Source organism: Choristoneura fumiferana, chromosome 18 (assembly GCF_025370935.1).
Source record: "Choristoneura fumiferana chromosome 18, NRCan_CFum_1, whole genome shotgun sequence".
In the NCBI taxonomy this organism is placed as follows: domain Eukaryota; kingdom Metazoa; phylum Arthropoda; class Insecta; order Lepidoptera; family Tortricidae; genus Choristoneura; species Choristoneura fumiferana.
This window is the reverse complement of record NC_133489.1, coordinates 4,047,576-4,070,652: the sequence shown is the minus strand read 5'-3', so window position 1 is coordinate 4,070,652 and position 23,077 is coordinate 4,047,576. Positions and strand designations below refer to the sequence as shown.

General features: G+C 40.3%; 1 protein-coding gene across 1 annotated transcript in view; it reads left to right on the top strand.

The window, feature by feature from the left end:
* The window catches only part of LOC141438364 (uncharacterized), a 232,998-nt gene that overhangs the window by 169,693 nt on the left and 40,228 nt on the right, over positions 1–23,077 (top strand). The window contains exons 4-7 of the mRNA XM_074102222.1: positions 8,676–8,704; positions 21,351–21,502; positions 21,915–21,972; positions 22,416–22,565. Coding sequence (XP_073958323.1) covers positions 21,387–21,502; positions 21,915–21,972; positions 22,416–22,565 — 324 coding nt within the window. The 5' untranslated portion in view covers positions 8,676–8,704; positions 21,351–21,386. The remainder of the gene's footprint in view (positions 1–8,675; positions 8,705–21,350; positions 21,503–21,914; positions 21,973–22,415; positions 22,566–23,077) is intronic.

The window sequence follows — 23,077 nt, the reverse complement described above, 5'->3', positions numbered from 1 at the left end:
TTTAGTAGTGTCAAATTGTATGGAACTGTCAAGCTTAAGCCTGGATTAACTTCTAAATCTAGATTAATTTGTTCTTGTATCACGGCCTTAAAATTTAATATGCGTAAACTGAAGTATCAGCAGGAAGCTTAACGAATTTCCGATAATATACTGAAGCAAAGGGCAAACTCAGGAGACGATCGAGTACCTGCCGAACGATTAGGGATGAAACGATACGAGTAAATACAAGTACTTGCCTACTCGATACATTTCTTCCGATACCAAGTACATTTTGTATCGATACTTTAAAAGTAAGTATCAATTGTATCGGTCAAAGTACTCTTATCTTGGTCAGCATTCCTATATCACAAGCATTTGGTAAATCAAATATTTTTGGGGAGTACTACTAAAACTGTCTTTTTTTTATCATAGATATTCTACAAAAAGTCAGTTTTTATAGTTTTACGGTAGAAAACTTGTTTTCGTCTAAATAAAGAATATTAACACTATTCAAGCATAATTTATATATTTATTTTCCAAAATTTGTAAAAAAAAATATCATTTCGACAAGTGTATAGGTGAAAAAAAAAACTAAAGAATGTGGTGCACAGAATGGGACTCAAATCATTTTTCGAATATGGAACATCGACTTATCTATGTCGGCGGCCGATCGTAAAATCCGCCAGATCACGAAATTCCTAGGCATATCGTGAAATGGCGCCATTTCATGATATGCCTAAAAGTTGGCCAGGCATATCACGATGTGCCTGAGAAACAATACGGCAGATCGATTAGAGCAACGCATTCGTCGATATTCCTAGCTTTATACCGGGCACATCGTGATATGCTGAAAAAACGAAAAGTTTAGGTACGACGAGCGAAGCGAGGAGTGGTTAGTATGAATTGTGACCACTACGTACGAGCCGAGCGAGCGAAGCGAGCGTTCCGCGGCAGCGGCCGGCGAAGTGCCAGAAACGATATGGCGGCGTTTCATGATATGCCTAGGAATTTCATGATCTGCCTGAACTAGCCAAATCATGAAATGGCGGCGTTTCATGATATGCCTAGGAATTTCATGATCTGCCTAAACGTCATTAGGCAAATCGCTAAACGGTGAGTTTTGAACGATGGCGCCATTTCACGATATGCCTAGGAATTTCGTGATCTGGCGGATTTTACGATCGGCCGCCGACATCTATACGGACATTACTACTACACTATTGCAACTACATGTATACAACAGGTTACAGGTCATCTTCTTAAGTTTTTTACCTGTAAGTATTGATACTTTACGACCGATACTACTGTACCTCGGTGGTATCGCTTCATCCCTAAACTGATAAAGGGCGGGGAAGGACGCTCGAGGTACTTGTAACAAGGGTCTAGGGCGGCCCAGTGACCTAGTAGCTGAGTCTTAGGTGGCGTGACGCCCCCCCAGTTCTGGGCTGCCTAATTTATTATGCAAGATTACGTAATTTCACGGAAAACAACGAAACGTCGAGTTAAATACTTACGACTCGTGTGCTTAGCGTGATAGTTCCTGTACCCTTAGTGTAAGTTTTCGCCACTAGCGGAACTTTTGCGATGTTCGTGTTTCCATACAAATTGAGATTTTAACGCGAACGCGATCGAGACGTATTTTGTAACCGAAAACTTACACTAAGGGTACTGTTTAAGTTGAGCGTCCACTGGATCGGAATCAGAGCGTACACGCCGCACGAGGCGTCGGTATTTACAAAACTTTATCGTAAGAAATTCCGGTCCAGTGCACGCAGTACCACAGAAATCTATAACAAAGCAACAAACCCGTCCGCTGCGTACGGCTCGATTCCGATACAGTGGACGCTCACCTTTATGTAATTTAATTATTCACAGAAAACGCCGATAAAATAGGTACGGGTATATTTTCAACCACTGATGCAGAAAGAAATGGCATCGTATCTCTCAAACGGATGGATTTTGAGGAGGTTTTTTTATGTAAAACCAAGTTTCCTTGCGCTTGTTTATAGCTATGTTTGATAAAAATTAGGTATATTAGGTTAGGTTATTACTAGAGTCGAGCGTTGACTACCACTAGATGCGCTGACGACATCGTGGGAGTTGTTGGCAATCTTTGGATGCAAAGTAACGAGTCTCGAGTTGACGAGTTGAGCTATGGGTTTGTCATTAATAGTCTATCATCAAAAAACGCGTTTCATCGCATTAAAATCCCATTACAATTTACGCGTATTTTTTCCTTTCGCAAAAGTAAATTGTGTATTACATTTCACTGCCCCCAGTTGGTCCGAATCGCATTTGAAGCCATTAGAAAATCACAAAACAATCAAAATCTCTTTTACATTTTAACACGTGTTGACAGGTTGGACCGCTAGAGAGATGTTTCGGCACAACCACGTCTCCACCAACCGCACAGTTTCAATGATAGTCTGAATAGAAAATTAATAAAAATGGCAATTAAATTAACATATCTGTGGATTGCTTAAAACTAAATTTACTTGACACTCACTTCCTAACTAATAAGTATTATAAGTTAAAGGTTAAAGTCGCGGGTTCACGGTGGGCCGCTTTCAACCGAGGCCACTGGAGGTCCATGAGGGAGGCCTATTTGTTTATTCAAAACAATACAATAATAGGCTTACAATGTGAAAAACCAAAACGCCTATCACGTTACATGCTTCACATAAATCAACATGGATCACAAATAATAATAAAGAACACAATACATACCCAAACATAACCAAAACGAACATAGAAAATGGATTTGAATACTTTACAAATTATTATTGGATAAAAACTTCACAATACTATCCAGCACAGAGTGCCAATTCCCAGCAAGTACTTCAGTTTCCTGGTGCTTGTCCAGCATAGCGTTAAGCAGGGCTATTGCCCTGGCGGTAGACGAGTTCCTGGCGCGTCTCGTGTGGAGCCCCTCTGGAGCCGTGAAGAGAGGATGGCGCCGGCCTATGTCTAACAGTGGACGTCCTATGGCTAATATGATGATGATGATGATGATGAAGTATTATAAGTACGAAAGTAACTCTGGCTGTCTGTCTGATTACGTACCTATTACATCTTCATGCTTAGACTGCTATAGCGATGTAGATGAAGTTTGGTATGGAGATATTTCCCTTGTTACTCCAAAACTTATGACTTGTTTTACAGTGGTCTCGTTACTGCCGCAAAACATGCGGTTGGTGAGTGCTCTAAAACAAAACAAGAGAAAATTTTAATACTGCGCCGCGACGCCCCTCGCAAGGCGCTCGGCGCAAACACGTCGTAAATAAACATTGCGGGTGCGCAGGGGGGACAGCTTGTTCAGTTGGCTGCGGAAACGCGCGGTTTTAACACATTCACTGTCACGCAATGTTACGCGTTAACGCTAGTAACCTGCAGCAGGGGGGCTCCTACGAAAATCGAAGTTCGTATAGTACCGTCCGTCTCACTCTCGTGTTATATAAAATTAGCGTCAGCGGGACGGCAAGTTCGATTTTGCACTTCGTGGTACAGCATTAGCATTGTCCGCATTGTAACATAACTCTAGTGTTTAGTTCTTGGCACTGAATGTGTAGGTATGAAAAAAATACCAGCATTTCAGCAGTGGTTGGGTTAGTTTGATTGAACAACTAGAGATCTTTGCTTGATTTTCAAATAGTACTTGACTTATCTTTCCATATTCAAACTCGAAGTGATTATATTGTAAACAAAGGTGCACCTGGCCCTATATACTACGAAGTGCAAAATTAGAACATTGTATGTGGTGGAAAAGTTTGGCGTGCAATACTATGTTTTGCTCATAGGCGTACAGCAATCATTGAAAAATCATACAGTAATCGATGTTCATAATGTACAGCTCAAAGGTGAGATTACACATTGAATTAGATTTTTTTTACTTTTACTGGTTTTAAACAATAAACTAACCATATCGAAAATACAAACTGATGCAGCAGCACTATACTGAGATATGTATGCATAGGAAAAATTCGTTTCTAGATTCCTGTCCAGCGTGTGTGTAGGGTTACGCAGCACGGATTGCTGAGACCTGGGTTCGATTCCCAGCGCTGGTCTCTTTTTCTGGCTTTTCTGTGCATCCATGTCTCAGTTTGTATTTTCGATATTATTATGGTTTCACGGGATACCCGTAAAAGGAACAAATTTGGAGTTGAAATAAAAAAATACAAAAAGACTACGAAAAACCAATCACAATAAACTAAGTTATTCAAGAACGCGAAGGCAACGTATTATTTTATTTATTTCATCATTGCACTTTGTACATGTCACCTTAGATAGTCGAGTTCATAAAGTTGAAAAATATCTGAACACGCTTCTACGCCGTTAACAATAGAGTCGTGTTCGTGTATGTATTTTTGATCAAAATTTTGCTCACACGTTTATGAACTTGACTGTAAAATCCGGTTTAAGGGCATAGCAATAACAAAACCTTTACAAAAAAAAACCTGTTAAATGTTCAAGTTTACTTGTATAATGTAACCTCATAATAATCTCCCTTACCGTCAAAAATCATCGCAAATCACAATCCATTAAATTTTGTTGAACCACGAACGTGTTTTCCCTAATGAAAGTTCTGTAATCCCTGGGTACCAAGCATGAGCGATCTCCGTTAACTGCTTAATTTAAAGGGTTTAACAGTTAAAAGCAGATAAGTGCTGTTACCCAGGGCCTTATTAGGACGTGTGTACACCCAGTTCGGTTTGTTTAGGGCCCGTGAGCCGTAACCCTTATTTTTATGGCCTGTGGCTTTTGATTGTGTTACATTTTATTGTTTCATAAGGTATGTATGATGGTTTTGGGAATGCAATGTTTATGCTGACGCTGTTTGTTTTTGGGAGATTGTTTGTTTGTGTAGGTCGTTTAATGATTTGATGCGCGGGAAATCAGAGTGAGTACAGTCAGCAGTTGATTTAGATGAGCGCTTTTGGACGCTGTGTTGCTTAAAATGATCTACACAATCATTTGTGTGACAATCATTTTGAGCACGGTATCTGCTCATTCACTTCTGCTGCTGACTGTAGTAATAGTATATAGTAGTGTCTATCGGATGACCGGATAGCCTAGTAGTTAGATAACTTTATAGTCAAGTTCTTTCTTGAGGTCCCGGTATCGATCCCTGTTCGGGCAGATATTTTTATGAATAATACGAATGTTTGGACTAGAGTTGTTTGCTCTTGAGTGTTTCATGTCTCTCTTTAGGTACGTTTATTTAAGTAAATTACAATACTCGTGTGTTAATTAAATCTTCGTTAAAGTTCTAATTTTATTCCCACACCAAACAGTATAGTACAGTCGTTTCATTAAAAACCTCCCAGATTCGCGAACAATATACTCATTTATTCAAACATCCCCGACGGCTGTTTACAAAACTTCCCGAAAGTTCTTCATTACTACCCTTTATCTACAATGTTGTTATTATCAAGAAACAACTCCCGGCAAAGTTGTCTAAAAAATAAAATGAACAAGCTTTGGACTTCCCACAGAGTTATTGTTATTTTGAACTCTTTTTGTGACAGCGTAGGGCGTAAACGGCAGACGCGATTTTAAAATACTTAGCGTGAGTATCACCAAGTTACTACAATGGTTTCCAATCTTAAACCAGCCGTCAAATCTCAGGTTAAGTGAAGATCCCAATATGTCTTGGGCTCGCGTAGGTACTACGGCCCAAGCCCTCTCACTCTGAAAGTCCTGTGCCCGATTTCATGAGTGCAGGCTAGGATGATGATGACGGTGATGATAGGATGATATGTACTTTCTTTATCCCAAATAATACGATTGACCTGTTTTTGGCTAGATCCCTTTCAAATCATGTTAAGCTGATTCTACAGTATATTCTGCCATCGTTTCGAAGAGACTACGTTATCCCTGACTGAGAAGAAATACAAGAAATTCAACCATTGTGGTTCGATTGGCAAGAGGGCCAATCAACTATTTTACCGACACTTTGGGCGTCTCCTGTGTTACCAAAATTGACTCTGGCGTTACCAAAAAATCATACTTCCAACAAGATATTTCACGGTTTAATAGGTTGAACTTACGTAGGATGGCATGTATGCATGTACACCATCTATTAAATCACAGAAAAAAACATGTTTACTTACAAAAAACTGTCATTGTTTGAAAAATGTCGCGGACAGATTAGTGTCGGTAAAAAAGTTGATTGACCCAAGAACATCTTTTTTTATCATAAAACTGACCCGTGATTGATCTCTATCTAACCTGATGAAACGTGCAGATGAGGCCAGAGGTCTTACTAGTTCCGAAACAGCCTATTCACTCTAACTTGACTAACTTTGCAGTTCGTATAATGAGAGATTTAAGCCCCATTTAGACAATGCGATAAATTGCATGCGAGTTTCACTACAGTGCGGTATTTGTTTAATCAACTGTATTCATTGTCCTTTAATAGTCTGGGATGTAATGAAACTTAGATGCAGGTTCTTGCATGTTGTAAATAGGGCTTAAGTTAACTGGTTCGTGAATACCAATGGAAAACTAACATAAGGGTGAAGTTTGATAGATGGATATCGTTATTACTTTGAGAAAAAACAGAATTCACATAAAATTTATTTTAAAGTAGTGATGATACTGTCGTGAAATGTAGAATGCACGGATAATTCTCGAAGCCTGGATTACTGCGACACGCTTCTAAATACGCTTAATATTCATATATCCGGGACTTTATTTAATATTTATGAATGTAACAAATTCACATGAAGTGGAGTGTAAAATCCAGCAAAATCTCTCAATGCTTAATACATACACGGAGGGATATCTCAAAGATGTTCGTGCGGAGTAAACAGAATAAAAAATAATGTGTTCTTGTTTATTGAATCAGGCGTTACTTTGCGGAGGTCCATATCAATGAACTAAAATAATTTCCTTGCTCACCCGCGACCTTACAATAGCTAAGCTTATGCAAATATGCGTGTTCATGCAGTTCCTCCACCTCCACACTGTAAGAACACACACAAAACACACAAAACCATCTATCACCACCACCACACTACACTGACGCGTTTCGAACTCAAACAGAGCTCATCTTCAGAGTGACACAACCGTACACCATGCTACCAGTTGTTAGACTAACGAACCACAACCACCGTTTTAACTTGTCACTGTAACTCCCCAAGTACCCACATACGGTTGTGTCACTCTGAAGATGAGCTCTGTTTGAGTTCGAAACGCGTCAGTGTAGTGTGGTGTGGTGATAGATGGGTTTGTGTGATTTGTGTGTGTTCTTACAGTGTGGAGGTGGAGGAACTGCATGAACACGCATATTTTGCATAAGCTTAGCTATTGTAAGGTCGCGGGTGAGCAAGGAAATTATTGTAGTTCAGTGTTCTTGTTTCTTTGTACTGTTTGAATGCTTTCCTTGTTCGTATTTACAATAGTCAAAATACCACAAACGGTACTTATCACGCTATTATTACACAAGTAATATTTACCTCGACGTTTCGGCAACGTTACAGTTGCCGTGGTCACGAGTAGACTGAAGTGTGGGGTGTCAAGTCTGCCTAGCAGCGCGAGTCCTTCGAACTACCCGCACTTGATCACTAATCGCGATCGCGTTTGTGGTATATTGACTATGAGTGAGAATCACGAAAGTTTAAAACGTCGTATTTATAATGTTTGTAGAAATTTTCTTCTCAAAATTATCCTTTACAATCTTATTCTTACAACAGATTAGAGGTTTGTTAGGGTTCCGTTGTTAAAACGGGACGGAATACCATAGACGTATATAGAGGGGGGGGGGGGCCGGGTGGGCCGTGCTCACCCCAGGATGTTGGGCTACCAATTCAAAATTCTATAATACTGATATCTTCACACAAAAATCCAGGACAGGCCCCTCCTGAAAAATAACCCTAGATACGCCAATGCGGAATTCGCGGCTTAGTTCAGAGATGAAAGTGTTAGAAAGTTGTAATACAGCGTAGAAGTACATAATATTCACGAAATCCACACTAATATTATAAATGCGCAAGCGTGTGTGTTTGTATGTTTGTCCGTCTTTCGCGTCGAAACGGAGCGACGGATCGACGTGATTTTTGGCATAAAGATAGTTTATAGGCCAGAGAGTGACATAGGCTACTTTTTATCCCGGAAAATGGCTATAGTTCCTGAGAGAACAGCGCGCGATGACCGAATTCCACGCAGGCAAAGCCGCGGGCTAAATCTAGTGGAAAAATAAAATGAAAAATTGTATACTCATTGTGCAAAATTAGGTACAGTTTTATTGTACAATAGTCTCTAAGCAAAATTTAAAGGGTTTCTTATTACAGCTATGGAACCTCAAAAAGATCGAGCACAGTCGGTCGGGGTGACCTCTCCATTTGCACACTTACTTCCTTTTATCTCTCTAAAATACTTTTCATTTTCCTCAACTTGGATCATTGAGTTTGTAAAACATTTAACGAACTTAGCCTGTTAGAGCATTCATTTAATTATTTGCGTGATTCAGTTTTGAATAAGTTTAATTCCGACCTTTTACGGCCCGTTCACACTATTCCAGTAAAATCGGTCCAGTAGCGATACATTGCTGGCTCACAATACTAACGAGTCGTACGAGACAGATCGAGCACCGCAGTGTCATGCCCATTGGGACGATTTCACTGGAATAATGTGAACTGGCCCTAATGGCCGGTTTAAATTATTCCAGTAATTCATGATGTATTTAATTGTTTCAGGTGCGAAGCAGAAGGAATGTTAAAAAAAGGTAAATGCCACATCAGAAATGTCTGCTTGGGTTCCAGCGACCGCGATATTCTTTGCGATGTTCTGATCTACAACTCAATTGATCTTTTATGTATTAATTAACATAGAGAAGTATCTCGGTGCGGACCATGTCGTCTCCCATGTCCTCCATTTAGGTACCCGATTAAACAAATCTCCAAGGAACACGTCTAAAATATGCTTCGGTTGTTTGAGCAACAGTATCAGCTATACAATTTTGATTCGTTCTTTTTGGTTCTTTTTGGTTGTTTGGTTTCTTTGTTTCTATTAAACCTTTTTTTTAATAAAAGACAGTGATCCTCGCTTTTCGCCGAAAATCAAAGAACCATAAAGAATAGTACATTGTGTTTTAAGGGCGGTAAATAAGGAATTACGAACGAGAGTCTATTAGAAGGTGTCGCCAATATTTGGAAGAATTATATTTTTTCTTTTAAAAATACAAAATGTTACTCGCAAATGTGATGAAAAACATTGTATGTCGCACGGGCGGTACTAGAATTACGAACATCGACTCATTAAATCCCTCAGTCTTCGACTTCGGGCTTCTAATAGACCCTCCTTCGTAATTCTTTATTTACCGCCCTTAAGACACAATGTACTATTATTAAATTATTTTTAATTAAAAACAGTTTTAAAAACTTTCTATAGATACATTAGGAAAAACATACAAAACTTAAACATGTTCAGTTATTTTGCCTTCGTATTTATGAACTGGCAACATTCCCATGTAAATATGTCTTAATTAACGTGTTCCACGTTTAATTCGTTCGTTAATTAAACAATTCCCTCGCATTTCGTCGCGAAACAAGTCGTTTCAGATCTGCAGAGTTTCTTTGGAGCCGTTGGAACTTTTATGATTTCGAGTACCGTAAGCAACAATGGTGGCGTCACAATTTGTGACATAAATTTCATTGGCATAGAGTTCAAAATACGTAGACAGTTTTTTTTCCCATGTGACAGTTCAAATATTAACCCTGGGATACATCAACTTGTTTAAATTTAGAAGGGTTGCGTTTCGTTTTTAGAAATAATTTTAAAGATGTAGGTAAAAGGGTCAAGAAAACTTAAGAAAAGTCTATCCATTTAGTGTACGAAACTTAAGTTTTTTTTTCTGATTTGAGACGTCAACTTTACTTATCTTGATTATTACATTCTAGTTGTACAGTCGAGGTCAAAGATATCTTTACACTTTAGTACGCCGTTTTCAACCTTTTGGTTTTAACGGCACACTTTTCGTTCATCAAAGTGTCACGGAACGCCAGTAAAAATAGCCAAGTGCGAGTCGGACTGGCGCGTAGAGGGAGTATACCCATAACAATAGGGTTTGTTGACACCTTTAGGTACGTAACGTAACTCCAAAAAGCATACACTTCGCGACAATCTCGGCACACCGGTTGAAAACGTCTGCTTTAGTACCTTGCCGCTGTTATTTCTTCTTTGAAATTTTGTATACTTAAAATCGTCAGAAGTCAGTGACAGTAGAAATGAATTGAAATGAAATGAAATGATTTATTTGGGGAATATGGGTATGGGTGGGTTTTTTTTTTATATCTTTGACCTTGTCTGTACTGTATTCTACTTCTCTTTTTTTTAAATAAATGCATTTTAATTTATTTCGTTATAAAATGTTCTTTTGATCAACATTGTTTTTGTAGTAAAGACAAATTGTTTATAGCTTACTAGCTTATGCCCGCGGGTTCGCCCGCGTTGAGCTCGGTTATCGCGCGCTGTTCCCTCGGGAACTGCATTTTTCCGGGATAAAAAGTAGTCTTTTAAACTATTTCTATGCCAAAAATCATGTCGATCCGTCGCTCCGTCCTGAAAGACGGACAAACATAAAAACACACACTTTCGCATTTATAATATTAGTATGGATTCGTAGCCGGCCTACTGAACTGATACGGCCTAACTATTACCTTTTATTTGTTATGCGTCGGTTGACCTTCCCTTTTTGACCTTTAAATGTGAACTTTTACCTCGCTTGCTAATTAGGTAGGGGTGACGACACTAAAAGAAGGGGTGTAGCGCAAAAATTAGTTAAAAGTCTAAATAAAAACCTTTTTTTAACTCCTGAAGCAAATTTTATCTATGTAATACCTTTTCACTCGTAGGTTGACTTATAGTGATCCCTTAAAGGGATAAGTCCGCCTTTGTACATGTATCTCAGTTTGTCAATAATTGTATTTTGTTTTTTTTCTTTTGTACAATTACATAGGGTAAACGACGACGGTCGACTACCGGGTGGCCAAGTGGTTAGAGAACTTACAAAGCTTGGGGTTCGATTGCCGGCCGAGGCAGATATTTGTATGAATAATACGAATGGTTGTTCTCGGGTCTTGGATGTTTAATATCTATTTAAGTATGTATTTATCTTTATAAGTATGTTTGTCCGTTGCCTAGTATCCATAGTACAAACTTTGCTTAGTTTAGAGCACTGACATAGCGGTGGTTCATTGATACGAACCACCGCAAAGTTACACCTTTTTTTCTATTAAACATCATGCCAAATTTCATGAACTCCTGGTTGAGATTTCGAGAATTTATAGAGATAAAAATTGGCTTACGTTTTATTCCAGGCGACCAGCTATCTACTTACAAAATTTCATGTAAATCCGTCAAGCCGTTTTAGCGTGAAGGAGTAACAAACAGCCACACATACTCACATACTTTCACCTTTATAATATTAGATCATCATCCCAGCCTATATACGTCCCACTGCTGGGCACAGGCCTCCTCTCAGAACAAGAGGGCTTGGGCCATAGTTCCCACGCAGGCCCAGTGCGGATTGGGAACTTCACCACGCACCATTGAATTGCTTCGCAGGTTTGTGCAGGTCTCCTCACGATGTTTTCCTTCACCGCATAGCTCGTGGTAAATTTCAAATGTAATTCCGCACATGAATTTCGAAAAACTCAGAGGTGCGAGCCGGGGTTTGAACCCACGACCCTCGTAATAATATAAGAATAGTAATAATAATATTAGATAGTAGAAGGATATCTTGTGTTAATTTTGCTCGCTTTACCTCATTACAGACGCGCTCGTCATCTTCATACAAGGACTGGCTGTATCTGTATTAACGTATTATGTACTTACATATATGTAGTATACAGCAGAGACGTCATTATGTGGCTGCGTCTCAAATAACGGTTTTTACGTTATCACATCACACATTTGATTACAGCACAGAATCTTTTCAGAGAATGCGTGTTATTTTCTCCCTTGTCATCATCATCCCAGCCTATATACGTCCCACTGCAGGGCACAGGCCTCCCCTCAGAATGAGAGGGTTTGGGCCATAGTTCCCACGCGGGCCCAGTGCGGATTGGGAACTTCACACACACCATTGAATTGCTTCGCAGGTTTGTGCAGGTTTCCTCACGATGTTTTCCTTCATCGCAACGCTTCACGATGTTTCTCCCTTGTACGCCTACAATATTTTTTTGTGAATAAAGTTTAATAAAAAAAAACAACTGTGTAAAGAAAGCTTTAAATAAAAACTAAAAAGAAGAAACTATTCTTTCAGTCTTGAACTCTGTTTAATACTAAGTATCTATGTATTCATAGCGAGTTCAACAGTCGTTGACGATACAGTATTGTAAATGTATTCCTTATTTCTGTCCCTTGTAAAGGTTGCCTGGAAGAGATTGCTCTGAAGCGATAAGGCCGCCTATTGCTTACCTTAGAAAATCTTTATGTATATACTTGTGTTCTCTGTACTGTTTACTGTATTGGTGTGCAATAAAGAGTTATTGTATTGTATTGTATTGTATTGTATTGCTTGTGATTGGCTCACTAAAGCTACTTTTACACATGCTCGTTACTAGCATGCTAGCAAGCATGCTTTATCAGCATGCCAGTAATGGAGCATGCTCCATGGACTATTTAGGTACATTTGTTAGCAATAAGCGTGCTAGTTTTGAGTATGCTCCTAAATAAGCATGCTCAAAACAAACACTCCGATACACATGCCTATTGATATTGCCAGTTCAAAGTCAGTGTTTGCCTCGGCCATTACCGTGTTCTACGGCTTTCAGGCCAAAAAATATCAAAACCTACGGCCTACGGTTGCAAAGCTGTGGCCGTTACGGCTTTTCGCAAAATCAAGGGTAATAAATTAATTAATTTATAACAAATTCACTTTTAGTAATTTTTTTTTGCAATCTTTCACTTGCAACTCTCGTGGCACTACCAATACTAGCATGTTCAGTCAAGGGCAAAAATATGTATACACTTTAGTACCTTGTCACTTTAACCACTGTGACAGTTCATATATGGCAGTTCAAATATGACAAAAATAGACAAGGTACTAAAGTGTTTATATATATTTGCCCTTGACTGTTCATTAAGCAAATGCGTTCACACTTGCTTATTTATTACCTTGCCCTATTCCACTCCCGCATTAACTAGCATGTTCAAAAATAGCAGGGCAATAGCAATTAGAGAGCATGCCACTAAAAAGCATGCTCAATAGTAGCATGTCCTGTACACACATGCACTCTGTGCTAGTAGCTTACGTGCTAGTAACGAGCATGTGTAACAGTAGCTTTAGTTAACCAATCACAAACTGATGTCAAAGTTGTGAAACGGACCTCACGTTCACGATACTAGTGCCAACTAACCTATAACAAAACCCTCATTGTGTCGAAACATCTGCACACACTGGAACTGCGCACTAGTAGTATAGTCTGGCAAAAAAGAGTACAAATTAAAAAGTAGCAACACTGTAGTGTCATCCCTTTCAAAGCTTTCAAACCAAAAAGGGTGGACACTACAGTGTTGCCACTTTTTAATTTCTACTCTTTTTTGCCAGACTATAGATTGTACAACAAGAGCATAAAACGAGCCATTTTACACAAGACGTAGACGTCGAGGGAAAATGCTCGAGTTTTACGCTCTGCTTTTCACTTAGATTGCATTACTTTTAGTTTTATTGATTTATTTTGATTGATTTGACTGATTTTTAGTATTACATAAATTACAAATTACTAAAAAAATATGTAGAAACTTTTTTGTTTGTGGCTGCATGTTGACAAGCTGTTGACACATGATTTTACTTTATGCACTAGAGCATAAAAAGTCATTTTATGTCGCCTAAATCCAGCATAAACACGAACTTTACGAGCATGAGAAGTGAAAAGTAAATTTCGTTTATAGTTCCTTGATATATTGGACCTCCGCGAAGTAACGCCTGATTCAACAAATTAACTACAACTATTTTTAAAGAGCATGAATTCTTCCATATTCAATCCGTTCCTTGCTTGATTGCAGCTATTAAAATGAAATCTACTCCCAAATTTAATTTAGCAGCGACATCACTCCATTTAATTACCACCTCCTTTAATATTAAAAGCAATAGAAATGGACACTTAAGTAGTACGCAACAAGATCAAATTCCAATTAATGCGTGCTAATTGGTACGCAGAGGCGTCAAGCCTTTGGTATACTTCGTCATTTAATTAAATGTAGAATGTACCAAGGGCTGTCAGAACTGTGCAGATTTTACGATTCCGTAGTTCCAAGTTTTTAATCTACCTAAAAAGCTTTTAACAGTAGAACTTTAAGTCTTGTTTGACCATTAAGTACGTACTCATTTATAACTTGTAAAACTTATTAAAGTAAAGCCAACGAGACGAGATAAATTATGTCATGCGACAGAAAGGGAGCGAAATAGTAATAATAATGTATCAGACAAAGATGATATATCTCGTCTCATTGACTTTGTAATAGTTTTTCTTTTACATTTGTAATTCCTCCTCTCGGTCCGCAGAGAAGTTAATTGCTTGAAAATTAGGTTCTGAAAGGAACATACACGATAATATTCTATACCTCTTGCTATTTTGGGTTCAGTAATTCATTCGTTGAAAATTATACTAGGTGTTAATTATTGAACTGAAAAGAACTGGTAGTTCGTGCACGTCAGTGGCGTTTCCTCGTTTAAGATCTCTTTTGTCGTGATAAGTCCTGTTTATGGCATTTAACTATAATCAAAACTGTCAGAACAAAACGCCAGTATTAAATCATCTAACCACTTGACAGTGCGGCCGGAGCGCGCGACCGATTTGCCTCCAGTTTCCGTTTTTTTTATCGACGGACAAACCGCTCTGTGCTTCCACAATTTTTTAACTACAAGGTTTTGAGTAAATACGAAATACTGAGACGTAAATTAATGTTTAATATTTATAAAACAGTAGCATATAATTAAAGATTTGTGCACAAAATCATGGTTAAACTTTATGACACTAAAGTATCCACGGGCGGGTTGAAGCATTTTGGTTTTGGATACCATGGTATCGTCGGACTGTCAAGTGGAATTATATGCAACGTCGCTACATTTTTATTGCAATATTGCATTTGTAAACCTCTAAACTGCGCGTGCATAGTAAAAGAGGTATTAAAAACCGGCCAAGAGCGTGTCAGACACGCCCAAAATAGGGTTCCGTAGCCATTACAAAAAAAAAAACAAGTATCTTCACGGAACTTACGTCTTTTTGTTGAGAAGCGCAGTTTTTCGGCAACAACTCAAAAACGGTATACCTGAGACCCCGAGACCATGTTGAAACCAATTTTCGTTGCACGTATTTATTAAGCGTTACCTTTCCATATTTTTTGCATATTTTTTGGACAAACGGTTTACAAGATAAAAGGGAGGGGGACACAAATTTTGCTACTTTGGGAGCGATTATTTCCGGAAATCTTCACTTCAAAAGAGCTGTCGAACTTGCCACACGTTGTAGCGAGTTAGTTTTTTTTTTTTTTTCAATTTCTGTTACCTGTATGGAGTGCCCCTCCTAGAAATATTTATTTTTGTAACTTAACTACAAAACTAAATAGCGGCTTTTACAAGACATCTGTACTCCAAATTTCATTGATATACATCTTGTAGTTTTCGAGTAAAATGCCTGTGACATACGGACGGACGGACAGACAGACAGACAGACAGACGGACTTGACGACACTATAAGGGTTCCGTTTTAGCCATTTTGGCTCTGGAACCCTAAAAAACGCAACCTGCTTTAACATAGTGTAATTGCTCCTCTCGATTCTGAATAAACTACTTTCAAGTTTTCAGTTATTTAATTAAAACATTGTATAAATATTAAAAAATATATATACGTGTCTACTTGAGAACCTCATTAATTACATTTTGTCGTAGTTTTTAATTGCCAGCCGTTTCTAAGGACTCTACTTATTAAACAAAAAATATTCTAAAAGAATAGTCGACAGTTCTCCACAGTAATTAAAGCACCATTTACGGCACAACCTTCGTTACTCGCAAAATGGAAATGACATTTTTTTTTACGTAAAAACAAAAGCAGAGCGTTTCTTCTTTTTAATTAAATATTAAGTTCTCGGAGAAATGTCTAACCATAAATTAGGTTAAAAAGCAAGGCTTATTAAAGAAGTTAAGTAATTTATTTATTTTGGTTACGTTTTGAAAAAGAATTTATGCAAATGCGATTAGTGTGTTTGTAAGTTTAATGTCGGCTTGAAATTTAGCAAAAAATAAGGTTCTTATACTACTAAAGGCCAGTATTCAGTTATTTTTCGTTTTTAGTGAACGCTTGAGTGAGTTTGTCATAATTCAAAAGCAGTGTCAGAGCGTAAATTATGAGAACCAATGAAGAAATCCAATTCAGCCGCAGCTTAAACTAATTCATTGCCAAAGGCGCGATATCGCGTCCGGTGCTATCTTCATCTTAAGGCTTCTTCCTAATAGAACGCGATGCGCGATGCGTGTGCGCGCGATCAAACACATTGAACTCGAATCGGCGTCCTAACCTAACAATCGCGCGCGCGATGGTCGCATCGCTTATGGGCGCTCTACACTTAGTCCGCGGATCACGGCGCGATTTCGCGGAGCGAACTTGCCCGCGAATTTAACAACGACTCTACACTCGCAATGGTTCGCGGTATTTTCACAGTTATGTTCGCAACGTTAAATGAAATGGACGTTGAAGTAGCTGTTGCTGCGTCCCTAACTTTATGCGCGTTAGCGTACTACAACTATGTACATATTAAAAATTGGTTAGGATCCCACAAAATGGGTTCCGCTTGGTAATATTCTTAAAACTGTAACTCCAGCTCGTTTGTCCATGTTACGCTCACTTTTTTCACCAATTTCACAACGACGGTGCAGGTCCAAACACTCGAACGACTCGAACAATACTGACCGTCGCGGACTGCGAGTGTGGAGTCATGCACGTTCGCGTCGCGTTCGCGCTTCGCGCTCCCTTTGACGCGGGACAAAAAACCGACCAAAATTGGGGAACAAAGCGCGAAACCGCGAAGAATATGCGAAACGGCTCTACACTTAGCGTTCGCGCCCCTTCGCAGCCATTGCGCGCGATCCGCGGGCTAAGTGTGGAGCGGGCTAGGACGATGCGTATTGCCGCGGACGCGATTTCGCGTCTATAAAATTATGAATATTTTGAATTGGAAATATCATAAAAAATCTTTGCAATTTATTATAAATATATAATTTGACAAAATCACGCATCTTCGTGGATGGGACTAGGTATATTTATTCAAGCCTATATAAATAAAAGTTGTCTATTTTGTAAATAACAGTTGTTTATAGCGACATAACCTTACACTAGGGGTAAGTGTTTAGCTACATCTACGGCCTCCTACGATTTAATGGTACCACTCAAAGAATTTCCTGAGGAACGTATATAATTTACGATCGTAGTTGGAGTGAGTAGCCACATTTCACATATATCCCACTATGTTCAGTGCCCTTAGTGTAAGTTTTCGGTTACAAAATACGTCTCGATCGCGTTCGCGTTATAATCTCAATTTATATGGAAACACGAACAGCGCCTCTAGCGGAACGTTTGCAATGTTCGTGTTTCCATACAAATTGAGATTTTAACGCGAATGCGATCGTGACGTATTTTGTAGCCGAAAACTTACACTAAGGGCACTGTCCATATTGAGAAGGAAATAAAAACGCCGTATCTTGCATTAGAATATAGCTATATTAGAGGTCACCATCATCATCCCAGCCTATATACGTCCCAATGCTGGGCACTGGCCTCCTCCCATAATAAGAGGGCTTGGGTTGAAGTTTCCACACGGCCCTAGTGCGGATTGGAAACTTTACACACATCATCGATTTGCTTCATATGTTTGTGCAGGTTTCCTCGCGATGTTTTCTTTCGCCGACAATATTTTGCCCAAATGATTAATTTTCCATTCGAGAGATTTTTTTTCTGGAACTGTAAACTATTTAGTGTATACCTATTTCAGGACTATGTTGTAGGGCCCTACAGGTTAGGTTAGTTTTAACAACCCGAAGTACTAACATTTCGAAAAATATTTTCGGCAACACGTCTTAAATCGAGTTTAGCTCGGCATGTTTCGGGCCAATTCGACTCGGCAGCTGCAGCTTGCGCGACCAGAGCGGTGGCGCGCAGTGCGCGTGTTGCAGCACCCGCCGAGTCGCGTTGCTCCGGGAAGAAGGGCTACAAATTGGCCCGAAACATGTAGAACTATATGCCGTGGTGGCCGAGTGGTTTGACCTATGGCCTCTCAAGCAGAGGATCGTGGGTTCAAATCCCGGCTCGCACCTCTGAGTTTTTCGGAATTCATGTGCGAAATTACATTTGAAATTTACCACGAGCTTTACGGTGAAGGAAAACATCGTGAGGAAACCTGCACAAACCTGCGAAGAAATTCAATGGTGTGTGTGAAGTTCCCAATCCGCACTGGGCCCGCGTGGGAACTACGGCCCAAGCCCTCTCATTCCGAGAGGAGGCCTGTGCCCAGCAGTGGGACGTATATAGCCTGGGATGATGATGATGATGATGATGTAGAACTGAACTCGATTTAAGACGTGAATTATCCGGTATTATTATTTCATGAAATATGTGTGAGTCTCATGGTAGTTTCATTATCAAAACCGTACAAACTTTTTAGAAATACTCAAAAGTGTTACATTTGACATATATCTTGCTATGTCCCGTCCATATCGACGAGGCAGTAAAAACGCCGTATATCTTGCATTAGGAAAGAGCTGGAGCGCAGCTTGCCCTTAGAGGAGGGGCCAGAGAAAGAGCGGAACGAGGTTATTTAATTTATAAACACGTTCGGTGCCAAGTCACACGTCTGCGATCGAAAAGTTCTTAGTCCTATGGCCTTAGGCCGGTGACACGCTTGTGTGCCAACAGAATTCGTACTCCTATGCCAGTGACACTCATTCGTGACTGCGATAATTTCGGCCGGCTTAGCAGTTATTTCAAAAATCTAGTCATGTGGGGTAAACGCCGCAGTGGGTAAGTGGACGCAGACGCAACCACAAACATTTCGGACTGAATACATATCACATACATCAGGTGAGATAGGGGTCTATCACGGTCACACTAACTCTGTTTGCATTGTAGACTTCCTTCGTATTAAATAAGTAAATATCACGGGACAATTCACACCAATTGACCTAGTCCCAAAGTAAGCTTAGCAAAGCTTGTGTTATGGGTACTAAGCAACGGATAAATATAATTATATAGATAGATGCATACTTTAATACATATTAAAAACCCAAGACCCGAGAACGAACATTCGTATTTTTCATACAAATATCTGCCCCGACACGGGAATCGCACCCGGGACCTCAAGCTTCGTAGTCAGGTTCTCTAACCACTAGGCCATCTGCTCGTCGTATTGATGTACGATATGCTGCAATGACATCTGTTGACTGTTTTCAAGATAAGCCGCGATTGTTCCGTCATGAAATACCCCAAAAGTAACACCTAAAGTTTAAGTAACAGATCAAAAATACGTTTACAATATTTTCTAATAATGTAACTGACGGACTAACCCCCACCATCCATTGATTTAATTTATTTGACGGATAAATGTGATGCCGTCTCTGTTTGCTTTGTTCGAATAGACGGAGACGGCATCACACTTATCCGCCAAATAAAATGAATCAATGGGTGGTGTAACAGCGCCTAAATATTTTTACCCTGGAAACTGCCCTGCGGGGCTACTACGAAATTCTAAAATCGAAGTTCGTGTCGTTCCGTCCCTCTGACACTTATACTATTTTATACAAGAGTGAGTGGGACGATACGAACTTTGATTTTCGAATTTCGGAGTAGGCCCTCTGTTATAATGTAATAATGTAACCTCACGTTTAGGGGGTACACGTGTCAGTATCGACCGCGTGGTTTGGCAGCGGCCGCGGTGTCGTGAGGCACGTCATGCTTTATAGAAACTAGCGACTTATCAGCGATTTTATACGAGCTGAGATGCTGACGTTGCTAGTTTGAGGTTCTACAGCGTATTCCAAATAGGTTACTAGTTCTAAACCTTTTTACGCGACTTCCCGATGGAGGGTTGTTTTTCGACTGTGTGTATGTGTGTGTTTGTCGTGTTTATTTCTTTGGTCCTCTGTGTAGCCTCAAAGGCTTGACGGTTTTTAACATACCTATGAGAGGTATCATTAAAGTCACTGTTAGATTGACATAGCATATATAGGTATTTCAAAATGGTGTCTGCAAAAAAAGGGAAAATACTTTATTTCAAACAAAATTATCTATGCACATTATGCTGGTATACCGATTGAACGGCATCCCATCTCTATAAAAAAAAACCGGCCAAGAGCGTGTCGGACACGCTCGAAATAGGGTTTCGTAGCCATGACGAAAAAAATAATTAATATTTTTCTAAGGATTTCGTATTTTGTACGGAATATTCCAAGTTGAGGTATTTTTTATACCTTAGGCTGCTATTTACTCTTAAACTACTAATCGTTATAGTTTTCCTTGTAAGTTTGATTTGATAGACTTACTACCATCCTAGATTTTTTCAATTGTAATGAAAATTTGCACTTTAAAGTTGAATAATTTGCAAACTAATCACTGAATCTAAAGATTAAAGTTTTAGCAACCCCCTAATGATTTTAAGAGACCTATCCAACGATACCCCACACTACAACATTCGATGAGAAAAAAATCACCCCCACATTACGTCTATGGAGGTACTCTAAAAAAAATTTTTTTCTTAGTTTTTGAATGTACTGTTTTGTCGGCAGTTTACATATATATTCGTGCAAAATTACAGCTTCCTAGCACTGATAGTTCCTGAGCAAAGCCGCGGACGGACAGACAGACAGACAGACAGACATGGCGAAACTGTTCCTAATAAAAAAACTATTACCGATAGGAAATAAAAATTAAAGAGCTGCTGCCGTTCGTCGCTCTATAGTAGGTACTTACAAGGACCATCAAGAAAAAAAATTGGATTTGCTTTTCTTCAAAAAACTTTACTTAGCCAACCTTCCTACTGATATTCACTTCAGTTTATGTAAAGTACCGTCACGTTAATGGTATGCGCGCACGAGCAACTTTTGTCTCCGCTACTATTTTGTCTCAAACATCAAGTTTATGGGTAGTCGCGTCGCTACGTGTGCGCACTTCCATACGAACCCATAGATTTGATGTGAGAGACAAAATAGTCGCGGAGACAAAAGTTGCTCGTGCGCGCATACCCTAAAGACACGCATTCCTTCCTTTAGGGGAAATGCAAAGGTTGAAGACCATACAGCCAAGTCTTTATTGTATTTTTTTTCTCTTGGTAGTAGGGCCAGAAAAATGGTACTTTGTTGAGATGAGTGTTGGTTGTTCCAGTGCCAGCGCGGGTGCAGGCGTGACCGTGGCGGCGACATGAGCGCAGGCGCGCTGCGCGCGGACGCCGCGGGCGACTCCACGCCCGGCTCCGACGGCGGCATCACGCGCCTGTTCCCCAAGTGCCGGCCCAGGAGCATGCATCAGCACGACAGGTGAGCTGCAGTCTCCAGGCCAGCGCTGTTCTCCACTACAGGAGCATGCGTCAAGACGACAAGTAACAGTCTCCACACCACCACTGTTCTGCACTACCGGCCCAGGAGCTTGCATCAACGCGGCAAGTGAGCAGCAGACTCCACGCCACCGCTGCTCTCTACTGCCGGCTCAGGAGCATGCATCAACGCGACACAGGTGAGTAACAGTCTCCACACCACCACTGTTCTGCACTACCGGCCCAGGAGCTTGCATCAACGTGGCAAGTGAGCAGCAGACTCCACGCCACCGCTGTCTCTACTGCCGGCTCAGGAGCATGCATCAACGCGACACAGGTGAGTAACAGTCTCCACACCACCACTGTTCTGCACTACCGGCCCAGGACCTTGCATCAACGTGGCAAGTGAGCAGCAGACTCCACGCCACCGCTGTCCTCTACTGCCGGCCCAGGAGATGCATCAACGCGACACAGGTGAGTAACAGTCTCCACGCACCACTGTTCTGCACTACCGGCCCAGGAGCTTGCATCAACGCGGCAAGTGAGCAGCAGACTCCACGCCACCGCTGTCCTCTACTGCCGGCTGAGAATGCATCAACGCGACACAGGTGAGTAACAGTCTCCACACCACCACTGTTCTGCACTACCGGCCAGGAGCTTGCATCAACGTCCAAGTGAGCAGCAGACACAACGCCACCGCTGTCCTATACTGCAGAATAAAGGAGAATGCATAAAGGGAAAGGTGATGTAACAGTCTCACAGGAAAAGAGTAAAAAAATAGAAAGGAGTGAAGAAAGAAGGAAAGAGAGAAAAAGACACACGCGTGTCCAGAGACTGCCGGCTCAGGAGAATGCATCAACATACGAAACATGGTGAGTGCCAGTCTCCACACCAAACTGTTCTGACTAACGGCCCAGGAGCTTGCATCAACGTGGCAAGTGAGCAGAAAGACTGGAGACTGCTGTCCTATACTGGCGGCCCAGGAGCATCAACCCCTTACAGGTGAACAGCAGTCTTCACGCCATTTCTGCTCTCCACTGCCGGCCCAGGAGCGTCAACAACGACAGGTGAGCAGCAGACTTCAGCTGGCCTGTCATCCTTCAACTTGGCAGAATGCGGGTGCTGCGAAATTAGGGACTGTTTTAAATGTTGAGAGTGATTCTGCTAGGCAGGAACAGAGTTGGAAAGAAAGAAAGAAAAAAGAAAGAAAGAAAATGTTTATTAACGGACCCCACAGTACCACCACCAACACAAAAAACAATAATAACTATAGCAAGCAAAATTACAATAAATTGTATGGTGATGACACCAATTGTCACCGAAAAAGGGTCAAAAAAAAGAAAGGGAAAAAAGAAAAGAAAAATAAAAGGGAGGGAAGAAAAAAGGAAAGGGAGTTGGAGACTGCACTGCTATAAATACGAATCCAGAGACGCCGGAAGCCTCAAAATGAACTTTGCCATGTCCTTATACGAGCACCACGCGTGTTTTTTTTTTCTTTTCTTGTAGGTATGTTATTTGTTTGTACCCATTGAAAGCTATGGCCATTGCCCTAGTTAAGTATAATTTTTGGCCATGTTTT